We start from the raw sequence: 12,306 nt of genomic DNA, 5'->3' as shown, positions 1-12,306 counted from the left end.
CATCCCGACTATGATCCAAACCAGGAAGGGGGTAATGTCTAAACATTACCACCGTATATGGAAGAAGTATGTCTCTTGGTGTGAAAGCAGACAATATGCTGCAGTGGAATTTCATCTGGGACGTTTCCTGCTTTTTCTGCAGTCGGGAGTAAATGTGGGCCTACGTCTTGGCTCCATTAAAGTCCAGATTTCGGCCTTGTCTATTTACTTTCAGAAACAATTGGCTTCTCTCCCTGAGGTTCAGACGTTCTTGAGCGGTGTTCTCCACATCCAACTCCCTTTGTGCCTCCCACGGCACCTTGGGATCTCAATTTGGTGCTGCAGTTCCTCCAATTGGACTGGTTTGAATCGTTACAGGAGGTTGACGTAAAGTATCTTACGTGGAAGACCGTCACACTGTTGGCCTTGGCTTCAGCAAGATGTGTGTTGGAGCCAGGGGCGTTTTCTCACAAGAGCCCCTACTTAATTTCCCATGAGGACAGAGCTGAACTCTGAACTCGTCAGCAATTTCTTCCTAAGGTGGTGTCTGCGTTTCACATCAACCAACATATTGTTGTTCCGGTTGTTACGGACACCTCTGCTACTTCATAGTCTTTGGATGTTGTGAGGACTTTTGAAGGTGTATGTAAAGAGAACAGCTCGTCACAGGTAATCGGACTCGCTGTCCGTACTCTATGATCCCAATAAAATTGGGTGTCCTGCTTCAAAGCAGTCTACTGCATGCTGGAATACTTATTCCACGGCAGGCTTGCCGATTCCAAAATCTGTACAGGCCCACTCTACTAGGTCGGTGGGTTTTTCTTGGGCGGCTACCCGTGGTGTCTCGACTTTACAGCTCTGCCCATCAGCTACTTGGTCAGGTTTTTTTTTTTTTTTTTTACACATTAAGCAGAGTCCCCTTTTTTTACACATAAGGCAGGCAGAGTCCCCTATTTTAAAAAAAAAACCATTATGGTAGGCAATCCCCCTATTTGCACATTATGGCAGGCAGTCCCCATTTTTTTTTAAACATTATGGCAAGCAGTCCGCCTATTTACACATTATGGCAGGCAGTCCCTATTTTTATTTTTAACATTATGGGAGGCAGTCCCCCTATTTACACATTATCGCAGGCATTCCCCATTTAAAAAAAACATCAACATTATGGCAGGTAGTCCCCCTACACACACTATGGCAGGCAGTCCCCTTTTATTTTTTTTTATTTTTTTTACACATTATGACAGCAGTCCCCCTTTTATGAGAGGGAGAGAGAGATAGCGAGAGAGAGAGAGACTCACCTGTGACTTGGCACCCATCTGCTGTGTTAATTCGGCGGGCTGGCTGCTGAGAGAGACAGAGTCCTGGGAGCTGATTGCAGCTCTCCCGTGTCCCAGGCTGAGGCGGCGGAAGGAGACAGGCGCTGGCAGGGCTCAGAGCACGGCGCTCAAAGTCCCTTCAGATGTGGCGGCTCCGGCGGGCGGCAGGTGACGGGAGACAGGCGGCACTGTGGTTATGCTGGGGGGAATGCAGAATGCGGAGCTCACAGGACTTCAGAGGTGGCGGCTCCGGCGGGCGGCAGATGACAGGCGGCAGCGCTATAGTGACAGTGGCTGCGACCGTGGCGGGGGGCGGTTTGGGTGCTGCCGATGGTGCGCCTTCAGTGCAAGTGCGCTGTGGGCAAGGCACCATCGGCACACACCTAGGTACGGCCCTGCATGGCTTTCCTCTTGTTCTGTGTGTGCTGGTTCATAATTTCACCACTTTCCTTATCCTTCTCTCAAAGTATGTCCGTCTCCTCGGGCACAGTTTCCTAGACTGGGTCTGGTAGGAGGGGCATAGAGGGAGGAGCCAGCGCACCCTATCAATTTCTTACAGTGCCCATGGCACCTAGCGGACCCGTCTATACCCCATGGTACTAAATAGATTCCCAGTATCCCCTACGGACTACGAGAAAAGGATTTACCGGTAGATAATAAAAATCCTATTTTTGCAAAAACAAAACTTGCCTAAGATTTTGCAAAACAAAACTGGGTTAAAAGATGCCATCGACCCTAATTCACCCAACCAGTGCCACATTCTTGCATTGCAATGCTTGCTGTCCAACAGGCCCACCCTTTTCAGTATCCAGAAGTTAGGGCTGTTGAGAGGTACGACATAGAAAGGTGTGTGGTCTTTGTTACAGAGACAACTAAAAGTCTGCAGTGTAAACATAATTTTTCAATCCTTTAATGTATTTGTTGGAGGTGATGGTGACATTGTCTACAATATGTATTACTGTCCCTAGAGTTTTGAAAATCTAGCCTGTCAGAAACTAATGGGCCTGATTTGGCAAACACTGGAGGTCATTTACGAAGTGCTCATGAGGCAAATGAAGGTGTCGCTCCGGAAAGTAACAGTGCTTAATAATCTGTGGGTGCAAGGTGCATACATAAACATCACATCAAAGTCCTACGTCCTACCCCTTTAGAATCCCCCCAACCAATTAAATCTTTTTTAGATCTATAAGATCATTAGTATTTGTTTTTTCTGTGATTTTTCTCCTTCATCCACTAGGGGACACTGGAGCATATAGACCAGTGGTTCTCAAACTCGGTCCTCAGGACCCCACATAGTGCATGTTTTGCAGGTAACCCAGCAGGTGCACAGGTGTATTAATTACTCACTGACGCATTTTAAAAGGTCTACAGGTGGAGCTAATTATGTCACTTGTGATTCTGTGAGGAGACCTGCAAAACATGCACCGTGTGGGGTCCTGAGGACCGAGTTTGAGAACCTGTGATATAGACAATGGGGTATAGATGAGTATGTGTCCCTTTTTTGTGTGTTTGAAACCTATTATTACATTGAGTAGTCCTAAAAATGCATTTCACCACCGAAGGCTGGCAGAGATGGAGTTTAAACCTATATTTTTAAGGTTACCTGTTCCGTGGACTAGTGCTCTCCAAGTACAGTTCACAGCTTAAAATGAACAGAAATAATTATCAATGCAGCCATAGCACTATTTATTCACTATAACAAGATGGCCACGAGCGTGTGCACCCCCTGATATAGCTGGGGCCTCTAATGGACTTTCACAACTCCCACCCTATGCCTATGAATGCAGACTACTGCTCCCCCCCCCCCCAGATGCAGCCATCTTTTTCTGCAAATCCTGTGCAAATCAAGGTGTGCGACAGGTACAGAGCTGTATTAGTGCTGTAAAGTTGCTATTTTGTCCTTTGTTAATGACCTCCACTGTAAATTAAAATATTTTTATCTATGCATTTCCTGCATACTCTATAGCAGTGGTTCTCAAACTCGGTCCTCAGGACCCCACACAGTGCATGTTTTGCAGGTAACCCAGCAGGTGCACAGGTGTATTCATTACTCACTGACACATTTTAAAAGGTCCACAGGTGGAGCTAATTATGTCACTTGCGATTCTGTGAGGAGACCTGCAAAACATGCACCGTGTGGGGTCCTGAGGACTGAGTTTGAGAACCTGTGCTCTATAGGGTACACTGCATATGTGTTAAAACTGTATAGTATATAGTTTGAGTAAGTGATAATATATCAAGAAAAATATCTTTTAAATGTGGGATTCTGTTTAAAATTATTGTTTCTCATTATTTTCTTTATTTTTGTTTTGTGTATGTTCTTGTCTGCGTTGGTCGTTTTCTGTTTTCCAAATAGTTTAAGTTTTGGGGGATCTTTTCTCCTGCATCTCCTCCTGTGCGTCGGGCCCCTCGTTTTGCAGCCCGTCCCAAGGTACAATTGCTTGTCCCAGCAAGATGAGTGTATCACCTAACTATCGTTCATTATGCCAGCTTCCTAAACCTCCAGTAGCTGAGGCAGTATAACATTGCTATTACCAAGCTTGCAGCTTCAGAATGAAGTCAACATATTCCTCCATTGATCTTTCCATCAAGGTCTCTAGATGACCTCCCAGCTCTAGTGTGACTTGTGGAAACATTCTAAACACTTTACTGCATACTAACTCTGTTTACATTATGTTTCCTAGAAAAAGAAATATGTTATTAGTCTCTTCTACCTTTGCTATACAATATATCATATACTTTGTCCATTACCATGAAATATGATCATTTTGCTTGAGTTCATGTTATTTTTTATTTAATGAACACTTGGTTCTGCCATTTAATTAGCTATTAATATATTGTTATGAGCCAATAGCTGAGTCTGTCTCTGATGTTTGATAACCATTGTGCCTCTACGTCTAAAGAATCTGCCATGATGTTACTAGAATAAGGGAGAGTGGTTTAGAGGAGCACTCTAGTATTACCTATTCCTGTAAATAGTAATAAGTATGCCCAACCTCACCTGCACTCTTCAGGGCCTAGATTTTTATTTAAAAAAAATGCCAATTTCTTCATTGAAAATATCAGTGGAATTATATATAATGAGGTACAAGTATATAATAACCAAGATAGTCTTTAAATTTATTTTTTAAATGCACTTTTATTTTAATTCTAGACATATACCATGGGTCTTCAACCTGCAGCCCTCCAGCTGCTGTGGAACTACACATCCCAGCATGCCCTGCCACAGTTTTGCTAATAAGACATGCTAAAATAGGGGCAGGGCATGCTGGGATGTGTAGTTCCACAGCAGCTGGAGGGCCGCAGGTTGAAGAGCCATGAATATACCTTTTTGAGATTTCCATTCATAATCTATGGCAGAGATAGGCGACCTGTGGTTGTCCATATTTTGTGACACTAAAAGTCCCAGCATGCCTTACTTGAACACCAGAGCTGAAAAGCATGGTTCCCAAGCCTGAATTTGCGTGTGCTTGTATGTATTTTCAGCTGAGATTAATTTATTTTCTTTTTTTCTTATACAAAGATGTCTGCCCACAATGTTGGGACTGTGAGCAATTGCTCCATGTATTTTCATTTATCTGTCCATCAGTAGTTTACTTGCCACAAAGGCTTCCTTACGTCACAGTTGTCTAGCCCTGTATCCTGGAGGATGCTTATGCTGCACATACATGCAACAATATAGACGCCCATTTAGTTGAGTTTAGACTATATAGACTCCAAGTCACTGCGTGTTGGGTCTCAAAGGATTAACATCTGCGGAGAACTGGCTCAAGATTCGGCTGCCAGTGATCGCCCTCTGACAATGCATGCAGTGGTCATGTAACTGTTATAGCTGGGCTCCATAGAATCCATCAGTTTGGTCGAAGATAAAAACATCCAACTCTACCTGACATCAGAAGGGCCACCTTCTGATGTCAGCCAGGCTATCTGCTATTTGTATTAGCTTATGCTGTAGGAACCCACCTTGGGAGAGCATAAATATGAATATTATTAGTATATGACATTTTACTTGTGGCTAAACTGATATATTTATGTATAAGAACTGGAACTAAGATACATAACATTTATAATGGCTGATCATAAAGGCTTTTTTGTGGCACTGCTTCATATTCACTGTATACTTATATGAAAATATGATGTTGTACTTATCAAGAAGTAGAGGTTAAATGGTGTTCATTGAAAATGACCAGTTTCTTTCAGTAATGCCTGTTACATAAAAACTGTCTACGTTGCTGTCCTTTACCTTGATGACCTTGAAATGAAAAGTATGCAAATTCTATATGGAAAGGCACATTCAGTGGGTACAACTAGTCAATAAAAGTTCATATCTCGTTATTTTAAACCCATTGTTATTTTCTGATTTAGATTGTGTAATTGTTTGGCTGCAGTAAGTTATGCCGCCAGGTGACTGGTATCATTTACATTCCACTTAGGCCAGCACTGCTCAGCAGAAATGTAAATGGTCTGTCTAATTAGGTGACATACAGGCTAACAGACAGCAAATGAAACCTTTGTCCCCTCACACATATACCTACTAGGATGGGTCATTATCAGACCTTGTTGATATGAGGAAATAGATCTTCAGAAGACAATGCAGATACTTGAGGAACAAACACTACCTGCCTGTGCCTGTCTCTGTCTAGGTCACAACTGAACCTTTCATATTTCCTTTCATAGACTGTTTAACTGTTGTGAAAGTGTAAAAGCAATTCCAGCATTTGAAGTAATTACATTTTGTGTCACTAGCTTGGAACATGCCATGACTGATGTGTTTCCAGGTGACATAGAACTGATTCCTTGCAAACCAGCATGTTTTGTAGAATGTGCTCCATAAGATAGCCGCTGTACAGGGGAAGGCAGCTGTATAAAGAGGAAGTATCAGTCACATTATTTCACAGGGGTTTCAATCCTTTTACTATGCGTCAGTTGCCTTATTTGGCAAAATACTACATAGTAAATGCTGTAACGGTTGACTTGGCAGGATCATTTGATTTTATGATTTGCAGCCCTTGTTGTTGTGGTTTATTTTTTTATATTTATAATGAAGTGCTTGAAAGAAAGCCTTTGTTATGCCCTGAGGAAGCACAGTGTGAAATTGCACGCTTATGTAAGAGTTACAATCCAGAGGGAATGAAAAATTCCACGCGACAGAGAAACATAATTTATCAGTGCACGGTGGTGAGGAATGTAATTAGCACATGTGTGTGCTTGTAGAATAATTGTGAGTAATGCAGGGCTGGTTGCTTGTTATAAACTTGTATTCTCACCAGGAATTTGCTGAAGCATATGTGGTATGTGTTTTATTTGCGCTTGGGTATTGTAGTACCTTAGTGGACAGTACCTAATGCAAACTGAGCATGGGATCCTATTACCTGCAGCATTTTGTGGTACCACCACTTTCTCTGCCAATCAGAAGTTCATGATACAGGACCTTTGATTAATATGGCTATGCATTCCTTTAAATAACATGATTTACTTCCTGGATGGCAGAATTGTGACCTATAGTAGAGCTACAGGATGGCCAGTATTTTTACAGCAAAATGTGGGGACGTTCACACTCTCAGATTGTCACTCTGCACGGACAGGATTATCTCTGCCATGTCTGCTAGGACTCTGCTAGGCCGCTGTCCTGTAATTGTTGTGCCTAATGGACTATAGCTTGTACTTTATCAATCCGATTTCTAAGAACATATGATCTTGCTTGTTTTTGTATGAAATTCATGATGTCAGTGTTCGGGGTTATGCCAACTTCATATTTACAGCAGGATAGCTCCGTCACTTATAATACTGTAAACGTCGGTTTACTTACAGGACTAAAAAGCTTATACTTTAAACACACTTAATACACTTTAATATTGAGCCGCTGCGGCCGCTGTAATTAACCTTTCACCCTTATTTTGTTCACAAAACTTACGTACACAAGATCGTACAGTGTACGCACTCTGCGTACGTACTCTGAAAGGGCGTAGTGACTACACAGTTTGCGTACACAGGCTTATACGCTGTTAGCACAATGCAGCAGCCCAAGTGGCTGTAAATACACTTTAAACCTTAGCAAGGAAATGGGACACAACACCAATTGTAATTCAAAACTAGGTTGGGATCTAACCCACCAACGGTTCTTTACTTGCAGGGGGTTACAATATAAACAATACAATACAATAGAAGAATGGCTACAGTCAATGGTACATACGTTTTTGGTTTCACCTGCGCTTCCCAGTCTGGTCCTCAGTCATCAAGGTAGATGACCTTCAGAGTCTGTGTACTGGCCGGGCATGCAGCTGGCTCTTTTATACAATATTCCAAAACCTAACACAATGGATACTGTAATCTCTTTATCCATTGGACACAGGGATGGTCATTTACAGTACAGGAGAGGTCATTGGTTGGTTTGAATAGGTGGGCGATGTCTGTTCCAGGTGCACTTGCAGGTGGTCTCCTCTGGGTTCCCGCCGCATACCAAATGTACAGTAAACACAGTTAATATTTATATTCTGCTCCTGCGGATAACTATTCGCAGGAGCGTGCGATTTTCTGCAAACCAACACCGGAATATTTCCCTTAATATACCCTACAGCTGGATACCAAACACCACCTTATAACCTTGTTCTGTCACCTCCTATCCTGTAAAGGTGAATCTCTTCGTTCTGATACCATTTAAACTATTGTAACATGCTGGTGGTATACAGGAAGACTATGTGTACATTGTGCACTATTTGGATTAAATATGTAATGTGTTTTTATGGCTTTTCTATGCGAACACAAACTCTACCGTAATTACCCATACCACGCGCTAATACGCAGGACCGCGGGAGCGACCTATGCAAATTGCGAATATGCGCACGCACGGCAGAACAAGTATGCGCACGGAGGCCCATCTGTGTGTAGTTTGTACGTGATGTGTGTACTGCAATATTTTTCGACTTTGACAGTCCACCCTTTGGCAGTCACCAAATAACTGCCACTACCTAATCAATAAACAGAAAAATATCTATACAATGTATACAGAAGCTTGGATGATCGGGGGAGAGTTGTAGGTGGGAAATGTATGACCTAGTGGGATAGTAAAAAGCATGTATGTATGAATTCATGTCTGAGGGGCATGTATCATCGTGCCGTATATGTTCTAAATAAGCTTCGAGGTATTGCAAAGTATACATTAAATCCTTCTCATCCCGTATTAAGGGTCTGTAAATGGGCCAACAAACACTACCAAGCTCTTTTCGGCTTCTTGTTTCAACAAATGGGGTGCACATTTAGTTGATGATACATGGAGGGGGAACATATGTGAGTGCTAGTATATGTGGATATCACCTGTCGACTATGTGTGCCATTAACTGGAAGTTGAAGAGATGAAGATAAGACACATATATAAAAATACATTCACATAAACATTTTGGGTAAGGCTGACGTCTTTTCCACTTGGATGTATCTGGGCAGAGGGGGAGACCAAGAAAAATGGGTGAAAAAAACAGGCCATGAAATTAATTTGCAATCCTTATCATAACGCTGTCTCTATGGATGGATCATAAATTAAATCTGCTGCTGTAACAGCGCCCTCGCTCCTTAGACTCATCAAATTTGTGCTGTGCTTGCGCCGCGTTAGAATTTGAACACACCTAAATATCAAACCAATAATTATGATGACTCCCAGGATACAAAGGAGAAACTTCCCCACACTCATAATGACATTTTGAGCCCACTCTCCTAAACCTGAGAACCATTTGCATGGGTTCAACCATGAGACCCAGCCGGTCAGTTCATTACCCACAGTTGCTAAGGTAAGGTTGTGCTTCCTCCTGAACTCTCACTTCAACTGCAAGATCTCGTCCATCTTCTGATCGATGATCTCTGTGGGGTCGTCAGTGCTGTTTGTAATATACGTACAGCACTTCACACCATATTGAGTTGCCAGAGTAACACAGTACCCACCTGTCACGGCTGTGACGTAATTAAAGACCATCCTATGCTGGATCAGTTCCTTCTTGTAGGCTTGTAACTCCCTTCCCGTATACCTGAAGGTGTCATCATACATCTCAGTGATATTATCTATCAAGTTCGCTAGCGCATGGATATACTTATAATTTATAATTCCTCTGGCAGTACGGGTGATGTCTAATGCGAGAAGGATCTGAATCCCGGTGGATTCGTGGATCAAATCAGAGGCTGCGTGCTCTGCCCTATCTATGAGGTGTCTCTTGATGATGTGTTCGTAGTGAGTATGAGTATAAGGAGCCTGAGCACTGCGGTGAACGTCTTTCATTTTATCATGGGTTATGGTCATGACCTCTGGTAGTACTTTCCCAATATAACACAATCCCTCTGAGCTCGGGGCAAGCCACTTGTACGCTTACCTCCCACATATGAAATAGGCATCATCTGGGAGAACATAGGGGACAAAATGTAACATCACCATATTGCAAACTTTCCAAGTAAAGAAACCAATCCCTAGTTCTCCCATCTGCTCAGTACAAGTATCGGGCTGGATGATATGGGCACAATACCCTGACAATTCTTTTCCAACCCACATGGTCTTGCTTCCACAGGTATACCTATACCGAAAATACCTCCCACTGTTGGATATCTGGCGTACAAGTTCATAGTCAATATCCCTTCACAGTGCCTCCGAGCTCGATGACTACCAGAGCGCTTACTGATACCAGCCTTTACTCAAGTGATGTGCTGCTCCTGAGATCCTACAAATTCGTACTCGCCATCAGAACCCATTCCAGATCCCTGCTCGACCTCTCTGGGACCCTCACCAAAACAAATTGTCCTGATCAAAAACAGAATTACTAGTAGAACCCGAAACGCAGTCTCTTGTGATAGATCCATTTCGTTAGGGGAAAGAAGGAAAAAAAGGAGAAACGAAAGGAAAATGCAGGGGGAGGTGAAAAAAAGAAAATGGTGTGACAACTGTTCTAGATCTTGTTGCTCTCCGTGCTCAGGTGCCTTTCAACAATCCTGCCTCTCAACTTTCCCGGAACAAACACTCTAGTGATACGAGGTTCTCTTTGCCTTGCTCTTTGAACACACAGTTCACTTTGAACACACAGTTACCAAACTACTTTGTCACGAGTTCTCTTCTGGGTCAGCGACCTTCTTGCAGTGGGACGAGTGGACCCAAGTCTCTCTTTCGGCGACCTTCAGTGCTGTCGTGCTGGTTAACAAGACTTGGTATGGTCCTTCCCACCTGTCTATGAGGCAACCTGAGCGTAAGAAATTTCAAATCATCACATAATCCCCAGGCTCAATGTCATGACAATTACTGTTCGGTAGGTCAGGAATCACCAGCTTTAGATTTCTTTGTTGATTTCTCAGCTGCTGGCTCATCCCAACCAAATATTTCACAGTCACTTCATTATTACATTTCAAATCATCCTGGGGGTCTATCATTTCATGAGGTTGTCGACCAAAAAGAATTACAAAGGGTGATAAGTTGGAGACCTGGGAGTGGTTCTGATGCTGTACAACACTAGTGGCAAAGCTTCTGGCCACAACAATCCAGTTTCAGCCATTAATTTGCTCAGCTTGTTCTTAATAGTGCTGTTCACTCTCTCTACCTTTGCACTCGCCTGTGGCCGGTACGGAGTATGCAGCTTGCTATTAATTCCTATCAGTTTGCATATGACCTGAAAGACTTCACCTGTAAAATGGGTACCCCTGTCGTTTTCAATCACTCTAGGGATACCATATCTACACACAAATTCCTGCACAATTTTCTTTGCAGTGAACGTAGCAGTATTTGTGGCAGCAGGGAACGCTTCTACCTAGTTGGAAAATACATCAATACAAATTCCTACAGGGTGGTAACTGTATGAAATCGATTTGTATTACCTGAAAAGGTCCGTCTCTAGGAGGGATATGGGATGGCTCTGTTGGTATTGTCTTTCCGATATTCTTCCTCAAGCAAGTAAAACATGTTTTTGCTCTCTTACCTGCATGAGAAGAGAATACTGGCGCACACCAGTAGGCTCTTACCAACTTCCACATACCCTCTTTGCCCAGATGAGTCAGACCGTGTGCCACCTCAGCTAGACTTGGAAGATATGCTCTGGGGGCTACTAGCTTTTCAAAGTCCTGAGGACTCCTGGCCATACCCCTTTGCCCTCCAGACTGCCTTTTCCTGTAGGGAACACAAATTTTGCATTTTAATTTACTATCGTGTGTTATCAGTTGTGTGAAGTAAACCGTCTCTGGATGAGAGAAGAGAGGGGAATAATAACAATACAAAAAGAAAATGTCAGGTTTGGCATTCAGGTTTGGCATTCACTAACAGGCTGTCACACCATCATGCATATCGGTGTCTGTACACAGTCTCCCTTCACCAGTATCCTCATTCTCCACCCTTTGTGCATGACCAGGCACACTGCATAAATACTGGTGTCCTTGTTCTGGTGAGATATACTGGATTTGGGCAGAACTCTGACAGACCGAGTAGCATGTGGCGTTTGAACTGTAATCGGGTCCATGTATTGTACTCTCCTGTCGGTGAACGTAAGAGATGAGGAGGAAACTTTGAAGAAAAATCACATAGAGGTTAGTAACAGATAAGTTTGTAGAGGCAAAAAGGATTTTATAAAATTTGACAACTGGATTGGGCACTATGGGGAAGTGATTATCTACTGTATATACCCCTAAAAAAAAAATTCTGTGTCATATCTCTACTGGGACTATCCCAGCCATCAATCCAGTGTCCTGTCCATCCTAAGTTCGTAGGGAACCCGGTATCTGTGAGATAATTTCCTCTACCTGTGATGGACATGCATCTAGAACAGTGTCTTTGTGGGTATCCAACATACTTTGTGCTTCCTGGGCGGGAGCACGCTATATGTATACCATCTCTAACAAAACTCCTGTTAAGTTAATCAGGGGCCATTTCTGCTAGAGAAAGAAGCAAAAGTTCAGAGGCCTCATCTTAACCCCAGCAAGTTTTGTCAAAAGGGTAAAGTTGCATTTATTCTGTTCTTCCCATTAACCGAATCTGTGTTTTCTATATGGCTCGTGATTC

The 12,306-nt window shown here is 42.9% G+C and overlaps 1 protein-coding gene across 7 annotated transcripts in view; it reads left to right on the top strand.

The window, feature by feature from the left end:
* The window catches only part of MAP4K3 (mitogen-activated protein kinase kinase kinase kinase 3), a 691,402-nt gene that overhangs the window by 453,414 nt on the left and 225,682 nt on the right, over positions 1–12,306 (top strand). For 4 of the 7 annotated variants that reach the window (XM_063918040.1, XM_063918039.1, XM_063918038.1 and 1 more), the window contains exon 13: positions 3,652–3,726. The exons of the other annotated variants lie outside the window; for them this stretch is intronic. In XM_063918040.1, coding sequence (XP_063774110.1) covers positions 3,652–3,726 — 75 coding nt within the window. The remainder of the gene's footprint in view (positions 1–3,651; positions 3,727–12,306) is intronic. 7 annotated transcript variants of the gene reach the window in all.

This window comes from Pseudophryne corroboree, chromosome 4, assembly GCF_028390025.1.
Source record: "Pseudophryne corroboree isolate aPseCor3 chromosome 4, aPseCor3.hap2, whole genome shotgun sequence".
In the NCBI taxonomy this organism is placed as follows: Eukaryota; Metazoa; Chordata; class Amphibia; order Anura; family Myobatrachidae; genus Pseudophryne; species Pseudophryne corroboree.
The sequence above is the reverse complement of the archived record's forward strand: the minus strand, read 5'-3'. Positions and strand labels throughout refer to the sequence as shown.